The sequence below is a fragment of the Zalophus californianus genome, chromosome 4, assembly GCF_009762305.2.
Source record: "Zalophus californianus isolate mZalCal1 chromosome 4, mZalCal1.pri.v2, whole genome shotgun sequence".
Classification (NCBI taxonomy): Eukaryota; Metazoa; Chordata; class Mammalia; order Carnivora; family Otariidae; genus Zalophus; species Zalophus californianus.
In genome coordinates, this window is record NC_045598.1 from 81,937,367 (window position 1) to 81,959,982 (window position 22,616).

At 34.4% G+C, this 22,616-nt stretch overlaps 1 protein-coding gene across 2 annotated transcripts in view; it reads right to left on the reverse strand.

The window, feature by feature from the left end:
- DPYD (dihydropyrimidine dehydrogenase) overlaps positions 1-22,616 on the reverse strand; it is a 795,521-nt gene that overhangs the window by 308,751 nt on the left and 464,154 nt on the right. For both annotated transcript variants that reach the window (XM_027618372.2, XM_027618382.1), the window contains exon 14: positions 15,036-15,200. In XM_027618372.2, the coding sequence (XP_027474173.1) occupies positions 15,036-15,200 (165 nt within the window). The remainder of the gene's footprint in view (positions 1-15,035; positions 15,201-22,616) is intronic.

Here is a 22,616-nt window from a genome sequence, read left to right on the forward strand (position 1 = left end):
TGAAGTATTTGAGGTGCAATCGCAGTCTAAGTAACAATAAGAATTATTGGTATGTAGTGTTATATGTCATTGTTTCTGTTGAGTTCTACACTGTTTCCAACAATTCATTAAAAAACTGATCACACACATAGCTTTTCCAATCTATAAATGTGTTCACTTCCTACACTAAGACACCTTCCCCTGTACTTTGTAACCCCAGAGCCATACCTAAATTTACAATTTAAACTAAATCAAGCACAAACAGTCACTGATCATTTTAATACTGGGGGTTTTAAAGGACACATTATGAAGAAATTAAAATGCAAAAAGCAGCACAAAGTTAAATTAAATTATTTATTATGGAAAGATTAGTCAATCTAGTTACTTCCCTAAATTCTGCATGAATAAAATATTACACAAAATTTCCTTTTGGGTGATCAGTATATAGATCAGAAACTCCCTGAAGAAGCTATATTAATAAAGTTAACTCATTCCTTATTAATGCTCCAGGCATTTTAACAACATGTGAAGTGAAATATCCACCTCAAAAATGACTTTAATGGTAAGTTACTTCTTTGCTTCACATATACAATGGATAATCAGTTCAGGAAAACTCAAAGGGAGAAAAAATAGCCAACTGTGAAATTCACAAATACTTTTCTTGGATTGGGTACAAATGCTATTCAGGCCAATACCAGGGATGCATAAATTCCTTCTATCCTATTTACAATCCAGTCTTGATTAGTTAGGAGCTCATTTTCCAGTTTGTGAATTATCTGGGTCTTTGATTCTTCTCTTCCCTCTGGCTGATTACCTTTACCATTTCTCTGCTCATTAGCACCTCCACCAGAAGGGGAAGAAAATCCAGGTGAAAAGAAAAAGCGAATCATACATGAACATTTTTGACTACTCTGAAGCTTGACTTTTAAGAAATAATTTTCTATTGTGTGTATACGTCAGATGTTCTGTTATCAATTTGAAATTCTACCATTCACAATCTGAGAGAAATCCTTGAGAAATTACTTACCTTCATCTAGCTATTAGATTACAGTATGAAATGATGATGATATTCATGCCTTCCTTACAAAGTTATTATGAGATCAGCTCGGAGAAATAGAAATTTGTGTACTACAAATGGCTATACAAAATTAATAAGTTATTATGTTTTGAATTCCTAAAATCCCTTTTTCAATTCTTGCTTCTTTGCCTTGGGAAAAAGCTCATTGCCAAAAGATGTTTGTTTTTTTTCTTTTTCTTCTGTTCTTTTTTTTTTTTTAATCTTACCTTTTATGTCTAACATGATTATGAAATGCATTCTTGGTATAAAACTAGAAGATACTGGTAAAAATATCATGTTGTTATTGATGAATTCCATTCATTAAGTCTTCCCTGTTACTGAAATGGATAATTGCAAGTTGCCTGTATAAATATGTATTATTCCTACTAAAATGGCCCTCATTCTAATGTATATTTTTATAACTTTGGTTTTTAAAATGAAGATAAATCCACAGAATACAATTTTCAGTCATTTGGAGGGTTCATTGTACATGTTTGTTCTATCAAAATTTACCTCACTTGTAAGAATGTTTGATTTGCCTGGTGATTAAATTAGTTGTCCAAGGCCTCTGTGACCATTCTCCTTTTAGCTGGTTTACAATTAATTAGATCTTATTTGTGGGTCTCAGATACAGCCTCAAATTCTGCTTAAATGGAATCAATTATCCAACCATAAATAATGGTCAAAAATCAAAAACAGTCATTATAGCACAGTATACAAACCTTTAAAACAGCACCGCTAAGGGTTTTTTTGTTTGTTTTAACTATCTTAAAAAATAAAGAGAATACTTTCAAGTAAATGTCTTAAAAGACCTAAGGCGAAAATATGAAAATAGTTCCTTGTGTAAAATAAATCTCTGGAATATTCCCTGTAGGGTACAATGTAAAAGAATAAAATGACTAGTGGCAAAAAAAGAAGCTGGGGGAAAAATGTTGTCTATCAGCAAGCTCCCATCCCTCCCCCAAAAGTAAAATAAGATAAGTAGTTTGTAACAAAGTAAATGCAACACATGTAATTGTAGTACCTTATGTTAAATAAAAACCTTTATATTACCTCCTACTTTTAAGCCTGCCATAAAAAAACTGGTGCTTTTTTCTAAGATGTTTTTAAATGGGCCCTTTAAGATAAAAATATATATTTTATGGACTTGCAGGGGGCAAGGGGAGGAGAGTAGAAGGTTTTACTTTATCCTTTCTCTCTCCTGGTTTCTCGAATATTTTAAGAGAAGAATGCATTTGAGTTGCGTTCTCCACAAAAACATTAGAATGATGAGAAATTACCAAATTGGTATTAAGGAAGTGAGCCTACTGAACAAAACTCCAGCTGTTTGAGTATGGACTTCGTTTCATTTTATGACATGGTCTGGTTATGTAACAAACATATATAATTTATAAATTGTTTCCATTGCCTCTATCATGAGCTAATTTATACCAAAAAAGAGTTTAAATTCAATGTATCATCACCATCCCCAGGGTCTCTTTCAACATGGTTCAGTGTGTTCCATGCCATACTTCCAAATGGAGGAGACAATATTGTTACCCAAAAGGCAGCCTGACAAATTACAAAGTAAAGCGGAGTTTGAGAAAAAGTATGTTGTAGGCAGTTATTCAGGGGCTTCTTGTTCTCCATTAATCTATTTGTATATTTATTTTTATGCCAGTATCACCCTATCTTGATTCCTGTAGTTTTAAAATAAGTCTTGAAATGAGAAAGTTTTAGACTTCCAAATTGGTTCTTTTTTAAATGGTTTTGGCTACTATAAATTCCATAGGAATTTCAAAATCAGCTTGTGAAATTCCACCAAAAAAATAATGCTAACATTTTGATTAGGATTACATATTATCTTTACATCAGTATGGGGAAACTTGACATCTTAACAATACAAACTCTTCCAATCACTGAACACAGTAGCACCTCCCATTTATTTAGGTCATCTTTAATTTCTATCAGTAATATTTTGTAGTTTTCAGAGTTCATGTCTTTCACATCTTTGTCAGATTTATCCCTATTTCATGTGTCTGCTGCTATTGATATATTAACATGATATATTTATTTCAGTTTCCAGTTGTCTATTGCCAGCATATAAAAAGTATTATTGATTTTTATAAGTTGACCTTGTATCTTGTAGCCTTGCTAATAAACTCATTTATTATTTAAAGTAATATTTTGACAGACCATGACCAGGATGTGGTGAGTTAGGCATTCTCCTGGGGTACAGAATTTAAGAGAGTACAAGAAAAGTTGGTAATGAAGACAAACGCTATTTTAATGTAATATTTTTAAAAAATCAAATCTGAAGGCACCTGGGTGGCTCAGGAGGTTGTCTGCTTTCAGCTCAGGTCATGATCCCAGAGTCCTGGGATAAAGCCCCACACTGGGCTTCCTGCTGAGCAGGGAGCCTGCTTCTCCCTCTGCCTGCCACTCCCCCTGCTTGTGCTCTCCCTCCCTCCCTCTCTGTCAAATAAATATATAAAATCTTAAAAAAAAAACAAAATCAAATCTGAAAACAACAGCCTGTAAGCTAGCTGCCTGCTTTTGTAAATAAAGTGGTTTTTACTGGTACACTTAATCACATTTTCTACGTAAACAATCATGTCATCTGTGAATAAAAACAGTTTTACTTCTTCCTTTGAAATCTGCATATCTTTTTTTGTTGTTGTTGTCATTCTCTTATTTAACAGCACAGAAACTTTAGCACAATGTGGAATAGAAGTGGTGAGAGCAGATACCCTTATTTCTCTTAGAAAGAAAATGTTCAGTCTTTCACCATCACCTATGATGTTAGCTTTGGATTTTTTGTTTGTTTTTATTGCTTTTCACTGGGTGAAGGAATTACCCTTCTATTCTTAGTTTGCTGAAATTTCTTTTAAACTAGAAACAGATTTTTAGATTTCTTCAATTTTTTTTTGTTTGGTTTATGGAGATAATTATACAATTTATATTGTTGTTGTCATTGTTGCTATTATTTAGTTTGTCACTTCTGTGAATTACAATATTCTCAAATGTTAAACCTACTCAGAATTTTTGGGATAGACCTCATTTGGTCATAATATAATCTTTATAAATTATTGGATTATATTTGTTAAATTTTGCTTAGAACTTTTGCATCTATGTTCACGAAGGACAATGGTCCATATTTTTCCTGTCTTTTGTCTAGTTGTGGTACTAGGGTGTTGGCACCATAGATTGAGTTGGGAAGTATTCCCTCTGTATTACTTTTCTGAATGAGTGTGTGTAGAATTGGCATTATTCTTTCATAAATGGTTGACAGAATCTACTTGTGAAGCCATCTGGGCCTACTGTTTTCTTCATGGATATGTTTGGAACTATAAATTCAATTTCTTTAACATTATCTATTGCTTCTTGATTAAGCTTTGATACTTTGTGTCTTTCAAGGAATCTGACCAGTTTATTTGCATGAAATTGTTGATAATACTCTAAAGTTTTTCTTTTAATATCCATAGAATCTGCAGTGGTGCTACTTCTCTCATTTCCTATACTGATAATTTGTGTTTCTTCTCTCCTTTTTTCTTCATCAATCAGGCTGTTTTATCAATTTTAGTTGTTCTTGCAAGGAATTTTGCAAAGCTTTACTTTCCTTGATATTCTCTATTGTTTTTTCTTGCTATCTTATTAATTTCCTCCACTGATCTTCATTATATCCTTATTTTATTTACTTTGAGTTTAGTTTGTTCTTCTTGTTCTAGTATTTAGAGGTGGAAGTTGTAATAATTAATTTGAGACTTTCCTTCATTTCGGATATATGTGTTGGATGTGATAAATTTCCCTACTAGTAATGCTTTTATGACATAGCACAAATTTTAATATTTTATATTTTAATTTTCATTCAATTCAAAATAATTTTAATTTCTCTTATGATTTTTTCCTTTATTCAAAGATTGTTTAGATGTATTATTTATTTTTTAAATATTTTGGGGATTTTCCAAATACATGCCTGTTGTGGTCAGAATACATACCTTGGATGAACTGAATTCTTTAAAATTATTAAGACTTCTTTTGTTGCACAGAATATGGCCTATTTTAGTAAATGGTATGGATGTATTTGAAAAGACTGTGTATTCTGTTGCCATTGGATGACATGTCCTATAGATGTCAATTCAATAAGTTGATAGCATTTTTCAAGTTTTGAATAGCCTCACTCTATTGTTTTATTAATTATTTACCGGTAGGTATGGGAATCAACTGTGATTCTGAGTTTTTTATTGCTCCTTCCTGTTCTATCAGTTTTTGCTTCATGTATCTTAAAATTTTGTTACTAAGTGCATAAACCTTAGGATTGCTATCATTTCTGGATGGATAGACCATTTCATCATTATAAAATGGTCCTTTTGGTCCCTGGTAATAATCTTTGCTTTGATATCTTCTTTGTTATTAATATTACAAGATTTTATTTGATTAGAGTTATCATGGTACATCTTTTTCCATTGCTTCAATTTTCTCCTATTTGTGTCTTCATATTTAAAATTGTTTTTCTTGTAAACAGTATATATAGTTGAGTCATGCTTTTTCATCCAATCTGAAAATCTCTGCCTTTTAATTGGGGATGTTTAGACCATTTATATTTAATGTGATTTTGATATGGTTAGGTTTAACTCTATCATCTTACTACAGGGTTTCTATTTGCATTGTCTCTTTTTTATAGCCTTTCTTTTTCTGCCTTCTTTTGGTTTGAGTACTCTGTATGATTCTATTTTATACCTCTATTGTTGCTTTTTAGCTATAATTCTCAAGCATTATTTTATTGGTTGTTTAGAGCTTAGGGCATACATCTGTAAGTTATCAGTCTACCTTCAAGTGATAAAAAACTTTACATAAAGTGTTAGAAGCTTACAGTAGTATATTTCCATTTCTTCCTCACAAATTTTGTACAATTACAATACAAAATGTAATACTTAATATATTTTATAAATCACAGACTGTTTTATATTTTTGTTTAAACAACCAATTCTCTTATAAAGTGAATTAAATAAAAGCTATTTATAGTTACAAATTCCGGTACTTTTCATTTTTTTGTGTAGATCCATATTTCAACCTAGCATCATTTTACTTTCTGACTAAAACATTTTAAAAAATATTTCCTGTGGTGCCAATCCCTCAGTGATGAATTCTTTTAGTCTTTTTCTCTTTGGAAAATACACATCTGTATTTTTGAGAGATATGTTGCTGAATTTTGATATCTAGATTAACAGTTGTCATTTTTTCTCTTTCAGCACTTGAAAGTTGTTGTCTTCTAGCCTGCATTGTTTCTGACTACAAATCAAAACAATAACCTTTATATTTATTCTTCTGTACGGAACAGGCTTTTTGTCTTTACTTTTAGAATTTCTCTTTATCATTGGTTTGATTAATTTGATTATGATGTATTCCTTGATGTAATTTTCTTCATGTTTCTTATGCCAGGGGCTCAAGTTTCTTGGTTTTTTTGTTTGTTTGTTTGGCAGGTGAGAAGGCTTGTAGTTTTATGAAAAACTGGGAAAATTGGGGCCATTTTTTTCTTCAAACTTTGAAAATTCAGTACATATTAGACCACTTGAAGTTGTCCCTAGCTCACTAACAGTATGTTTACTCCCCACTCCCCAACACCCCCACCCCCACATGCATTCTACTTTAGATAGTTTTTATTGCTACATCTTTAAGTTGACTTATCATTTTTTCTGCAATGCCTAATATGCTGTTAATAACTACCAGGGTATTTTTCATCTTATTCATTGCAGTTTTCTCTGGTTTAGTGGAGTTTTGTTTGTTTGTTTGTTTGTTTTTATCTATGTTCCATCTCTTAGTTTTTGAACATATGGAATATAGTTGTAATGACACTTTAATGCATTTGTCTGCTAATTTTAACATCTCATCAGTTCTGGCATCTGAAACCTGGCATCTGAAAACCAATCTTTCAATTGGTTTTCCTCTTATTTTGGGTTATATTTTCCTACTTTCTTACATGATACATAATTTTTTAAATTGAAATTCAATTAACCAACACATAGTTTATCATTAGTTTCAGATGTAGTGTTCAACAATTCATCAGTTGTGTATAACACCCAGTGCTCATCACATCATGTGCCTTCCTTAATGCCCAGCACTCAGTTACACCATCCCCCAACCCACCTCCTCTCCAGAAACCCTCAGCTTGTTTCCCATAGTTAAGAGTCTTTCCCTCTCCAATTCTCCCCTGCTTGTGTTCCCTCTCTCAGTCTCTCTCTGTCAAATAAATAAAATCTTAAAAAAAAAAAAAGTCTCTCATGGTTTGTCTCCCTCTTTGATAGGTAATTTTTAATTGAATGCCAGACACTGTGAAGTTTATATTATTTGGTCCTAGATATTTTTGTATTCCTATATTCTTGAATTTTGTTCTGAGTTGCAGTTAAGTCACTTGGAGATATTCTGATCGTTTCTTGCTTTTAAGGTTTGTTGGGCATGACTAAAGCAGTGCTCACCCTGTGGCTAATTGTATATCATAGGGTTTTCCAGTCTGGCTAGCAGGAAGAGTCATTATTCCCAGATCCATTTAAGAATTGAGTACTAGTCCCTCTAATCCATTCAGAAAGTTCTTTCTGCAGTCCCTCGTAATTCACTCACATGCATGAGCTGATCTGTACTCTGCTGAATACTCAAGAAAGACCTTCTGCCAGTTTCTGGAATACGCTCTGTTATGTAGCTCTCTGCTTTCTGGTGCTCTGACTTGTGAATTCTAGCCATCTTGGTCTCCCTGGACTTTCACTTCTATCTCCTCAACTCAGATCCCTGGGTTCTGCTCCCTGCAATGTGGCCTGGAAACCTTCTTGAGCAATGGCAGAGCTCATTTACTAAGTTTTCCATCTCTCAGTGACTACTATCTTTATTGACTGATGTTCCAGGTCTTAAAAACTGTTTTTTCATATATTTTATAAGTTTTTTTTTTTTATGTTGCTGTTTCAATTGGGATGGTAAATCCAGTCCCCATTACTCCATCTAAACTGCAGCTAATGTTTTCTTTTAAGAAACTAGGAATATCCTATCTCAAAAAAAAAAACAAAAAAACAAAAAAAACTTGGCTACATGGAGCCAGAAACTAATCACAGAACTATGAGCTACATTATGTATTCTGATTCATTTTGGCTACTACTTGCTTTGTGGAATCAAACATATTTTAAATTTTCTTTGTTTCTATGCTGATACTAAGAAAATAACTCATTATTTGAGTCTTGTTTTAATTGGAAACTAAGTCAAAAGAATGAATGATATTAAAGCACAGAAGTATAATGAATACAACACTGAACAAAGAATCAGACTTTACATTCTATATGACATATAATAAACTCAGGCTCAGAAGAATCACTAAAAAGTATATTTAGTGAGTTAGCTTTTAATTTTTTAGTTGGTAATTATTTCTAAAATAGTGACTTTTATATGAATTGTTCAAAAATGCTTTGAAAATCAACTGGCAATATACTTCAAGAGCTCTAAACATGCTGTTACCTTTGACTTACCAAATCCCTCTCTCAGAATATTTTATGGAAACTAATTAGTATTTTAAGATGGACTAAAAGCCAAATGGATAAAGGTATCCTATGCAATATAATTTATAGTGGTGAATAACTGCAACGTACCAAACATGTTACATATAATATCTCATTTAATATGTACAACCTCTGAGAATAGTTATTGTCATTGCACAGATGAGGAAGTTGAGGTTGAGAGTGCCAATAAATAGCAAGTCAAAGGACATGCTGAAATTCAAACCCATTCTGACCTAAAACCTCATGCCTTTAGTTCTTAGAGTCAAGTCTAGGAAAATGAAAACAGATATTTGTTAGGATAATTGGATATGGACTGTTTTACCTCCATCCACCCTAACTTTTTAAATTTCCATTACTATTATGATTCATCTTTATTTTATTTTTTGTAGACTAGGTATTTTTAAAAAAATCAATAAAGTAATGTCATCAGATAACTGTCCTGGATTTTAGCAAAGAAGGGAGGTTGGGAAGTATTTATGTCCTCTAGAATTCATGGTGGAAAGAAGGAAGGAGTTTCCTGGGGATATACTAGCCTTCCCTTCAATACCTGCTCTAGCAGTTTCTTAATTTATTTAAAATAAATCAACATGGGGGGGCACCTGGGTGGCTCAGTCATTAAGCGTCTGCCTTCGGCTTAGGTCATGATCCCAGGGTCCTGGGATGGAGCCCCGCATCGGGCTCCCTGCCCGGCGGGAAGCCTGCTTCTCCCTCTCCCATTCCCCCTGCTTGTGTTCCCTCTCTCGCTATATCTCTCTGTCAGATAAATAAAATATTAAAAAAAATAAAATAAGTCAACATGGGAATGTGTAGAATTGACAGAAACAGAGACTTGACAAGGTTAAAAAATTCCAGAGGGAGCAAAGGAGGAACCCCTCCAGTGCAGGGATACCTATATTTCTGTTGGTAAATATCCTCTTCAGGATATGAGGGGGAAGGGCCAAGGTGATGTTTATGCTTTATAAGCTCTGTGATAAGAAAGCAATGGTTTAATAAAAAATGAAAGTAAAAATAACAACCCTGTACTGGTCATTGTTGGCCTGACAACATACATATTATAGTTTTATCTGTTACTAAATTTTATCTTTCTAAATAGATGGAGGGGGAGGTAACAAAATCCCCTTATTCCTAATGAGTGAGACTTAATTATAAATAATCCAAAGAAAAGAAAGCCTGCTTCTGCTGAGTCAGCCTTCATAGTGCCTATAAGAAGACTGTAAGAGTTATAGGGTGATGAACATCCACTGATGAAGCAGTGAGCATCCTCCGTGCTTAGAGGATACATAGATCCAACTGAATGTCTTGACTCCCTATTTTCAAATACAGAACTTAAGAGGGGACCCGGTAACAGTTCAAACCAAGGTCCACATTGAGTCACTGACATTGTTTTCTAAAGTCAGCTACATTCCTGCAAAGCAGTAAGTATTGAGCTATAAAATATCCTGCGCTGGGACTAATGACAAAATAATGGTTTGCTGATGACAGACTTCTTTCTTTGTCCAATAAAAAGATTTTGTTTTCTATTTGAGAGTCTGTGGTTAAGAGAGCTCAATGTAATTGACCCTCTGAGTGGGTGGGTAAAGGAGGACTGAAATAACATATTACTCCTAATTCCTCAGGTTTTTAGAGCCAAGTAATGGGAAGATTTTCAGTTCCAGGGATTTCACTTACTAGCTGTGTGACACAGCGCCTCGTGCAATGCAATATTTCAAAAAGTCAGTTTCCTCATCTATAAACTGAGGAAAAACTCTGCTTCACAGATACATGAAGCCCACAGTTCCTAGCATGTATAGAAGGCTCTCAAGTTCTGATACAGGACTTTTATAAATATTTAATGATGTATGTCAAGGGTTATGAATGATGCTGGTTTTATACACAGTAGAATTAATTGATGAAGTTTATAAAAAAATACACACCACACACACACACACACACACACACACACACACACACACACACACACTCTCACCGATGTATACTCATTGTATCCATGTCAGAATTTCTGAAATGACTGAACTAGGACAGGGTCTAACCATAAAAACCTTTTCTGAAGCTCCCCAAGTGATTCTATATCACAGAACTGAGAACCACTGGACATAGGTTCTTAATCTGAGGTCCACAGAATTCTTGACAGAATGCAGGAAATTCATGAACTTGGATGGGAAAAAATTAGACCTTTATTTTCACTAACCTCTGCTGAAATTTAGTGTTTCCTCATGAATACAACAAACCACAGTACCACTATCAATACCTGTAACTTTGCACCAACGGAAGCCACAGAAAATCACCATACAGTTGTCACAGATATCTCACTGTGTCACTGATAGTCACCATTATATGTCAGAATTGCAATAGTTATTAGATCTGCCATGAGCCTGTTTTTAGTGACTTATTAAAGAGGAACATGAGTTACTATATCATATTCTTTAAAATGAGTTGAGCATTCTATTTTAATACAATGGGAATCCTTTGCATACTATTGAATTGGGTTTTACATATTCAAAAACATTCTGAAGAAAGGCTCTTAGGCTTCACATGGGTATATAAGGAGTCCATGGCATACACGTAGGGTTAAGAACTCTGCATTTAGAGGCTATTGGTCAGGAAAGCACTTTCAGGAATGCTGATGAAGAACAACTTCTTTGGAATCATTTTGAACTTAATGTGCGCAATGCTGATTTCTCAGTAATGAACTGAGAAAGGGTTTCAGTAGAATGAGGTGTATTGTAATAGAAGTATATTTACATATCAATTGTTCTTCCTTTATTAATTTCTCTAACAAAGCCATCACTCCCTTTTCTAGCTTTACCAGCTAATTCAATGCTGAATCCCTATCTTTTGCCTAACTCTTACTTTAGCTGCCACAAATGATAGAAAATGTCAGTCTTTGTTTGCTAATTCAGTGCATTCAGACAAAATGCAGCATGTATTTTTTTGGTAAAAAAATTTTTTTCGAAGCCTAAAATATACGGTTTCTAAGGCTTTTGCAGTGAGAATGAAAGGATTCACTTAAAATTGATTTCTGTAAGCCCTAATTATACAGTACATTTCATAATAAGCATTGCAAAATCTCAGCTTAGGAACAAAAAAAAAAAAAAAAACTCTTAGTAATAATTGTCACTACAATGATCAGTGTGCCAAATTTAATTCACAGATAAATAAAAGGAAACCTTGAAAGCTGGGCAGAAGTCTATTATAAGTGTAGGCTTTGGTGTAACTCTGTGATAGTTAAGAAACAAGCCCTTACAATATATTTCAGTTCTCAATGCCCTTATATTCAAGATGTTCTTCCAGCTGTCTTCTCCAGTTCGCGGCCAACTCGTGCCTATTCTCTCCGGAAAGAGAGATACTAGCTGCTGATATCAGCTGGCCTACATCCCTTCCCCACAACCCCCAGGATAGTTTCTTTTTCAGAAAAGTTAGCCCTTGCTTAGAAGCTGCCACAGTGGGTTGAATTATCTGATCCCTGTCATTAAAGGTGGCAGCCACACACTCGAGAATGATGTGGGAAAACTCCAGTGAGAGTGATAATTAAACTTGGAAAATGAAGGGTCACCTTCTTTCATTCAGCTCATTGGGTTTGGCATCAGAGTAATTCCAAAACAGTGGGGGATATTCTACTCTCAGCATGGCAATATCTAGGTGCAACACATTATTTCTATGGGTTCAAATGGGAATGCCATTTTAATTGTATTTAAAATGTTACCTTTGATATGGGGAATAAAAATGTTAGAAATCAGTTCTAACAATATAGAAAAAGAAAAATGAGTATAATCTAAATGGTGAAAGAATTAGAATCAAGAAATGCAAGCATTGTTTTCTCAGAAGAAAAAGCATTATAGGAGAAGAAAATTGTTTCCAGGGAAATTGAAAAGAACATTGAAATGTGCCTCTTCTTTCTACTTGACTGTGGAATCACAAAGTGAAGGTTTCATCTCAGCTTTCTTGTCTACTTACAGTCATTTCTTGGAGGCCATTATTTAACATCTCACTCCTGCCCAGAAGAGGGTAGACAGAACTTAAGACAAGCCATTGGTGGGAGTTCTGTTCCAGGAAAAATGATTTTTTTCAGATACACTGGTGTATCTAAATACTATAGAAGCAATATTTGGGGAAATTATATTTCATGCTATTCTTATGTTGCATTAAAAAGTAATACTGAAATTTTAAAGGCCTGAAATGATACTGCAGTAAGTACATTAGAGAACACTATCATTAGGAGCACAGATGCTAAAAGCAAGTTTCAAGTTCAAATTCTGGATTCACTGTATATAATAACCCCCCTGATCCATGGGGAATATGTTCCAAGACCCCCAGTGGATACCTGAAACTAAGGGTAGCACTGAACCCTCTAAATACTATGCTTTTTCCTATACATACATACCTACGATAAAGGTTTAGTTTATAAATTAGGCACAATAAGAGATTAACAACAATAACTAATAATAAAATAGAACAATTATAAGAACATACTGTAGTAAAAGTTGTGTGAATGTGATCTTTCTCTCTCTCTCTCAAAATCCCATATTGTACTGTCTTCACTCTTCTAGTGATGATGTAAGATGTTAAAGTGCCCATGTGATGAGATGAAGTGAGGGGAATAACATAAGCACTGTGACATAGCTTTAAGCAACGGCTGACTTTCCAACAATACATCAGAAGGACGATCATTTGCTTTCAGACCGTGGTTGACTGCCGGTAACTAAAACCATGGAAACTGTAGCTGTGGATGAGGGAGGAACCACTGTAATAGCTGTGGAACCCTGGGCATGCTACCTAACTTCTGTGTTTCCTCTTGGTTTTCTCCCTGTGAAATGGGGAAAGTAATAGTACTTATCTTATAAGATTGTTTAAAGACTGAGTTTTAAAATATATAAGGCATTTATAACAGTACCAAGCACAGTTTAATCTTATAAGAGCTCAAGTTTATGGTTATTATGTTATTGCATGTTCAGTACCTAGTATAACACTTAAACCCGTAGACCATGTTTAGAAATATATTAATAGGGATGCCTGGGTGGCTTAGTCGGTTTAGCATCTGCCTTCGGCTCAGGTCATGATTCCAGGGTCCTGGGATCAAGTCCTGCATCGGGCTCCCTGCCCAGCAGGGAGCCTGCTTCTCCCTCTGCCTGCCACTCCCCCCTGCTTGTGCTCTCGCTCTGACAAATAAATAAATAAAATCTTAAATATACATATATATATATATAATTCTTATTATTATTTATTGACCCACTTTTTGTCCTCGTCATTCTGAGAAAAGCTTCACACAAAATTTGGATCCTTTAAAAAACAAATAGCTCAACATAATTGTTATTAGAGTTGATTGTATAACGTGAACAGAGATGATTTGCAACATCATTCTCAGAAAGTGAACGATTCCTAATGAACAGAAGCTATAGGTTTCATATGGGTCTTAATAGTACCCTTCATATCTGAAAGTTTGACTTGAGGAAGATTAATTATATTCTATGTGCCTTCATTTTGCTTCAATGTAAGAAAACTTTGAAACAATTAGGACTTTCTAAAACATAAAAAACAAAAACAAAGCTTGATGGGTTAGACAATAGTATGATAACAAAAGTCCTTTTGTAAGATTTTCTAATGTATTGGTTTGTGGGAAAATATCCACAAATTTCATTAGATTTTAAAATATTTATCATTGGAATACTTAAACCATTCCAATTTGTCTTTGAATCTTTTCTACAAATAAAGACACACATGGCTCAAACCTCAATCTCCATTCATCACCAGCTCTGAGAGAGAAAATAAGGGGGGCAGGGGGAATGTGTGTGTCTCTGTGTGTGTGTGTGTGTGTGTGTGTACATGCATATATGTGCATTGAGGTGAGGGAAGGAGAGAAAAAATGAATGAATGACATCAAGGACAACTCTAACCATCTATTGAAGAGAAAATACCATCCATAGGTTAAAGAACTACTGGCAACATAGAGAAATGAAATATATGTAATCTTTGTTCACCGTACTTTTAAAGAAAGGGTTTTATAAAAAAAACAGTGACTCATTCAGTATAAAGGTATTAAAATTATTTGGTAAATTATTTCCCACTGAAAAAATATAAATACACTATATACAAAGATATTCTGCTTCTGCTTCAGGTTTATATTTAAAATGATTTATAGTCTGCAATTTCTTCCTAAGGTCATCACCTTCATAAATACTAGCCACATCCAGTGAAAATCAACTCAATAAAATGAGTATTTCATTTCTCTTCCTCCTGCTTATGTAGATACTTCTTCCATCTGCATGGCACCCATTTATAACAAAGCCTCACATTGTGCAGATTTTTATGAGTTCTTGAGCTTTTCTTTCTTTTTTATCTTCCTATGCATCAGCAAAGCAACTGGCAGATTCTTTAATAAAATATATTATACACATTAATATTTATAAGCCTATGAATTGGATGTTTAAATAAACATTCACCAACTTATGCCAATTCTTTTGTTTTAGACGTTAAATCACACTTACATTGTCTGGAAAGTCAGCTTTTAGTTCAGTGACACTTTGACACCAATATGCAGCCGTTTTTTCACTGATGAGCTCAATATTCAGGAAGGAGCTTTGTCCAGGGCCATACATGGGGCCGGAGGTAGTCCCTCGGATGATTCTAGGCGAAACATTTGTCACAATGTCCTGATAAAAGAGTAAAGATATTGGGTCTCCTTCTGACAAAGAAAAACTACAATCTTTATTCTATGCTCATTTCCATATGACAATATTTTACCAAGTCCTTTCTCACATTTTTACAGAAGGATTTTAAAAAATATATTTTAAATTACACATGAACATAAACTACTTCCAAATAAAAGAGTAAAATATTTGTTAGCTTTATTTAAATTACTTCCCGTAATTGCAAAGTTAGCATAGTAAAAAAAATAAAAATATGTAAATTAATTTACACTGGTTTGGGTATACATATTTTAATTTGTTTGCAATTAAATAATAAATAAAAACTTGATAAGTAAAATGTAAGAATATCATTTCAGTCTATCCAAACACCTTCAATGAGATTTTTAACTCCAATAAAAGCTAATGTTTTGTAAAGAAAAAAAATATTTTTCTTAAAAGGTAATTCCAGTGTAAATCATCCAAGGAGTACATATTAGTACTACTGGCTCATCAAACTTCAACACATACTCTAACAAACTAACTGGGTCGCTCAACTTACCTATAGGATTCTAACTATAAATTCACATTCAATGAGAACTCATTTCTCCCAAGACTGAAATGAGGATATCAATAACTTCCTGATAACTATAAACAGTAAACAGTCAAATTAACTTGCTTGTTAAGTGTAATTAACAATGCACAACTGCCTCTAAAGCTGTATTAACAAAGAAGAGTAACATTCTTATGTTACTAAAAACTAAAAAGAAACAAAGAAGAAAAATGTTTCTTTAGCCAACTTCCAATTAAAATTAATTTTGAGTAAAGGTCATTTAGTTAAGGATTTATCAGAATTAGTCATTTAAGTACCCCTCCTCACCATCTTGTCACTTTTAGTGAGATAACATGAACCCCCATTAGTATATAGCAATTAAGGTCAATTTACATATTTTAATTAAGAACCACCCCATATAAAACAATTAGCGTAATAGGCATACTAACTGGATTTCATAACATTTAGACGTTTTTCCAACTAGATAGACAGGAAACCTTAATTAGCATTAATTAGTGCTGATCTGCATATGTTTGATAAGGCATACCCTTGCCACAAAAGATTATTTATTCCTGAATCTGCCAAATGCTACAGTTGCAGAGGATGAAAGGACTTTTCTTCACATTGCATGTTAATTTCTGGCAATTTACATTCACTTTTACATTTGAATTAGTATATTATAAAATAAATGGTATAAATGTTACAATAAGCCTCCTTAAATATGTACATTTTAACTTATAGGAATCCTGCCAGTTAATGTTTTACTAATTAAGCCATTCCACTTCTATTGTAATTGTGGGCAACACCACCAGCCTTACTTTGATTTGCTATTGTCAAACAGTGTTCCACAATCTTATAATGGGTAAAATGACAAGTAGAGTCACTGTAGGAAGTTTGAGCCTAGTGGGTCAAATTTCTGTCTTGGCAAATGCTTCAGTGCATGCTCTGCATCCCTGCAGGTGGCTTCTGTGCAGCTTCCCCAGGTAGGTACTCTTGTGCTGCCATGGTCTGAGGAGACAATTCTAGGAACAAGTAAAGCTGGTTTTCTTCCATACTCCAATTTTCAAGAGCCACACTCTTTAAGCTTTGAGGTCCTCATTTCCTCTGCTCTACCCCCTACCCTAAAAGCCTTTTACCTAGATAAATCTATTCTAGGCCACAGGTTGTGCTCTGCATAGGAAAACGTGGCCAAGGAGGTTAACGGAGACCTCTTTCAGTTCATCAACTCATGTGCCCTGGCACTGAGTAGTTCCACAAATGAAGGGGCACCTATTTTAAATGATCATTTTATAGTTTAATGGCACCTCCTGCTTATTGAATGAAACATGTTAGCAGCATCCCTGTTCCTGCCCATTCTTCTTCAGGTCTTATCTTAGACTTCAGCTTCTTTGAGAAATCTTTTGATCTCTCCAACATCATCAAGTCTTAATAAGCTGCTCTGACTCATGCCACCATCACAATATATACCTTCCCCAACTGGCATTCATAACATCTTGCATTGTGACTGTCTATATTCTGGTCTGAACCTTCCACTAAGAGCGTAAGATATGGAAGAGAAGACACTATCTTGTTTGCTATTACACGCCCAGCTTCTAGCCTGGCCTTTAGTAGGTGCTCAAATAATGTTTTTTTAAAGAAGCCTAGAGCAAAATCGTAGGCATTAGAATGGGTCTTGCCCTGAGGGATGGGAACTATACAGGATTTATTGCTGGCTTTATACTGTTGCTGAACAGACATGTGGGTTTGGGCTTACGTTCAAATTTCAGGTACTGGTTCTTTGCTTAGATTCTTTCCTACCAGTCTGTTACTCTAGAATGGGGGACTTTCCTTGCTTCCCCTGATAGCTCAGGGACCCCTTCTCTGAATACAGCTCCCCGCCACCAACTACAGCTAGATCCTGGAAGTAGTGTGCTTGACATAGGTTGTCCATTACTCCACCTCTCCCCATCTCAGCCATCTCAGCCTACTGCAGAGCCTCGATGACAGGAAGTATGCTTGAACTTCATCACCCTGTAGCTTCTAAGATCTCCCTGATTGTTGGCCCTAACTTGCTGGGTTTATCCAGTCTCTGGGATCCAAACACAATGGCCTCATTCAAATACAATCTGACTCTAGGGTTCTCTGAGTCAGGTGGATGTGAATTCTAACCTGGTCCATGGCTACCTATGGGATTTCTTAGCCAATGAACTTATTAGGATCTTAACCAACTATAGTTGCTTCTTGTATCCACCCCCTAGTAGGCTGGGCCCACATCTTCACAGTATGTTTAGGATTTTTTTGAGTATAATAAAATAAAAAAGACACAGGATGGAAGAATTGCACCCATACTGAGTAAGGAAAATCTCAATGGTCCAGTAATTCTAAGCCATATGCTTTTTCACAATAACCCTCCTCATAACAATTAGGTCAACGACTCACAATGGCCAAAGGGTCAATAAAGTGACAAGATTTAATTGGAGGACAGTCAAGCAAATGCTTCTTTCTTAAAATGCCCCACTTTAGTGGTAACTCAAAACCTAAAATTTTGCCATTAGAGATTTTTCCTTTGTGTACTGTGACTTCAGTTTAATTTTAATGTTATGGTTGTTTTATTTTTCTCTTCTCTAATCTGGTATTAAACTGTAAATATACCACGGGAGAATTTTCAATGATCTTAACAAAGATCAAACAGGAAGTACAAGGCAAATCAAAGGGAAATTTCATCTACTTTATAATAGGGGTTGCTTATTCCTTTATGTTGATTTATGACAGGCAGTGTTTCTCTAACCAGGTCAGTTTTCTCTCTCCTTAACTCAAGCAAAGAAAAAAGATCCTGAACAACTGCCCAAACTACATATGCCTACTGTGTAGAGCTTGTCAACTATCAGTGAGTCAATTGTTGCCATCCTAGCAATTTAAAAATTCAGCATATTCCAAATTCAACAAAAGTGCCCAGATTCCAAGATTGTCACCCAGTGATGAATCAGTAATAGAAATTTTATTCTAGGCTTTCTTTCCCAAATTCATTCATATTTTCTACTTTGTCAAAAAAACCTTCTCCACAGACTTAAGACTTCTTAGAATTGTTAAATTAAGTGGAAGATGAATGAAAATGGATACAACCAATTATCCTGGGTTATATGATTATAGAGATAGAGCTTCAATAATTGGGCAATAACTTACTAAAGCTTTTGACCTGGGAATACTAGAATTTGAGCATGATTTTATAAGATAATATTTTGCTTTAATATTTAATAGCTAAATTATATTAGCATTGCTAAGGGAGTTAATATAACAAAATAAACATATTCAGAATACTTAGAACAAATGAATTCATCCTCTATAACAAAGAAGATGAATTACCATAGTCCTAATCTTCAGTGCATTAACAATATACAGATTTTTAAAAATTGATATTTATAGATAGAGAAATGTTAGGTGATAGCTCTGCTTTATGTGATATTGTAACTACCATTATAAAATTGAGCGTTAGTGACCTCTTCACATTTGAAGTGATACTAGTGATTTTTCAGCATTAGTAAAGAGATTTAAATGGTAAACAGGCTGATTATATTTGCTTGTTTAAGTTCAGTTACTTGACCTCTCTTATCCTAAAAAAAAAAACCTATCAGGTTTCCATGGTTACCACCAGATCAAGATAGTCACAATGGCCTCAGTGAACAGAAAAAGAAACTTTGCAGAAATGTCTTGGTAAGAGGCTAGGAAAAGAACTGGGATCCAAAAAAGTTGAATGAAAATGAAAACTAAAATTTTCAGAGTGAGCCGCAGTTACTGTACCACAACAGATTGACTTAAAATTTGTTGAGTGAAAAGAGCAAGCTGTGGAAAAATATATAGAATATGATACCTAAAACAAACAAACAACACAACATGCTGTTTAGTGAAACATTTATGTGACCAAATATAAGTAAGAGAATAATTAAAAATAATTAAGGAGAGTGGATGCTCTGGAAGAACTGGGGATAGTGGAGCAAGGATGATTCTTAAAAGTATTAGTGATATATAATTTTAAAAAAGTTTTACTGCTGAACTGTAGAAACACATTAGTAAAATGAGAAATCTGTTTAATGAACTTTATGGTATCATAGTGCATATTGTTATAAGCTACAGAGAAAGCTGTATCAGTTTACCCGAAAACCTGTCACTTAAATCTTAGGGGTAAGTTGTTCCTTTTTTTAATTTCCAAAATCCTGCTGTAAACTGGTTGTTTCTGTCAAACAAATCTTTTAATTAATCAGTCTTATAAGCTAGAATTTCAAAAATTAAATGTACTGCATGACAAACTGTCTTCTAAAATATACCACTTTCTGTATTACTGGAATTTATATACATTATTCCAGAGTAGAGGAGAATCATTTTGCAAATAAATCTAACAACAAATATCCTGTTACATAATATGGTTCTATCATTATAAATCTGGCGTACGGCTACCCTGGGAATAACAAAAAGTAAAATAAAATTCAACAGTGGCCCAGTTTCCAGTGCAACTCCGCCATTATGAAAGAACTCTCTAACATTTTATTTTCTTCATGAACTAAGTATATTAATATTTGATTACTCCCCAAAATAAATGTTATGGTCAGAATAATCTCTACTTCGTTGTTTTGGGGGTACGGAATGGGTAGGATGAGAATTGGTTTTTAATACCTCAATTTTTCCATCCTAGGGTCTTATATAAAGATAGCACTCAAAAACCTGAAATTGTGATGAAAGTCACCCCTTTGTCATCAGGAACTTTAAATCTGTCTACCCACATGGAAAACACAGTAAACATGAGTAACAGTGTTATCTAGAAATACAAGATAAATTATCAGAGAAATAGTGGCATCGAAATGTAGAAAAAAATAATAGTTTAGATTTTTATAGCACAGATCTTTCACATACATCATTTTATGTGATCTTCATGATTCTGTCATCATGCTGCTAATACTAAAACTGAGGCTTAGAGAAATTAAAGGTACTTGTCCCCTGCTGCCCAGCTCTGTTTAAGCATTAGAGATGAGACTAGAATTCAGGTGCATTTATGTGATACGAATAATATTAGTGACCGCTTAACATTTGATGCAGGTGATACCAATTAGCACTAATTTTAGTTGCAAGAAAAGTCAATTTAAGCAAGTTAAAAAAATTTTTTTTTCTAAGTGGAATGTGGTATTTACTTTAAGGAAAAGGAATTCATTCCCATAACAGGAAGGAAATGCATTTCAAAATGTTTCTCTCTTTTCTCTGTTTCTATTTGCATAGCTCTTCATTCTTCCCTCTTTCTATAGAGGGCTTCCTCTGTTACAGTTCAAGTTCATATGATGGAACCATAGGCCCCTGACAGGTTCCAGGTTATAAGGTATAGGCATAGTCAGGCTCAAATCTTGTAATCTCTCAGGCCCAATTTTACCCGGGTGGCAGAGACTATAATGGGCTTAACTTGGGTTTGATATTCACTCCTTGTCTAATTAACAATATTTAGCAGGGTAGAATTAATTAGGATTCATATATATTCTCCTATAAACAAAGATGTTGTAATTGAGAGCTAAGCAAATAGTTTTAAAGGAGTCTTAAAGAATCTGCTATACCGGGACGAGTCTTTGCATGGTTCATCTTAGAAAGCTTAGAAGAAAATACCATACAGACACTGATATAGTATAATTAACTAGGAAAGTGGATGCAAAATGGACAAAATTATTATCATGTAATGAAATGAACTTTCCACAGTCTTGAATAAACCATGACAACCCATTTCCTATTCCTTTGGCCCCAAACCTTGCAAGATCAAAATTGTAAGAACTCTAAAAATCCTCTCATGTTTTTGGTTATGTTGGGAATTCTGTGATTCCAGCGTGTTGGTGTGCTGAAGATTGTCCACACAGACAGCGTGGCTGAACTGACATGACGGATACCCTGTGTGTGAAGGGTAAGAGAGTAGAAGTAAAAGGAAAAACAAACAACACGTTGTGTTCTAGAATGAATAGAAAAACCATTCACAACCTGATTAGGCTTAAAGAGGGGAACAATGAATAGAAACTGAATATACTGAATGTCTCCTATATGTCAAGGAAGGACACTCACATACTCTCTAGTGCTCACTTTGGATCAAACGCCCCCCACCTCTTAGTGTCAAACATCTAGAGGATTTGGTATCTCACACTGCTCAAGTATGGAGATTAATTTTTTGAATTTTATTTATGTCATATTAGTAAAATATTCAATCACCGACTTGTGTAGCCTTTTGTCTTTCCTCTTGCCCTTTTTCAAAGAGCTTATAACTTTGTGAACAGGACACCAAAAAGTAATTTGTTTTGCTCTTTGACTTTCCCATGTGTCAAACTGGCTTTACTATATGCTTCACTATATGACAGAGAGGCTGTAGGATTGTAAGTGAAATAGTACATATCTGGCATGTGGTATTTGATAAATACATATTTATTCATTCATCAGCTCATCAGCTTCAGGAACAGTAAAAATAGAAGAGTTCTGGTACCTGGCCTTAACTAGTACATGGGCTGAAGCTGAGAAAGCAACAGGAAATGAGGATGGGAAGATTGTAGAGCTGGGTCAGATTAGAGAGTCCTGAATGACTGTTTTAAGGAGTTCAAACTTTTTTAGGCAGGCTTTGAGAATCCATTGTGTTCTGTCTCCTATTCAAGTTATTAATACCAATAGCTCACAGCAGCTGTGCATTCACAGAGATAAGTTTTACAAGGAACAGATGAAGAGCTTTTTCAGAGCTGATATCAGATGGATTAGAACGTGATTAATCAACAGACAGACTGATTAAATTATTGGGTTCACTGTTCAGATAAGAGGTTTTGGATACACTCTGCCAAACTGTAATTAACTTAGAAATTTCTGCTGGCCTGCTTATAAGATGATCATGTGATATGCTTTGAAGAAAT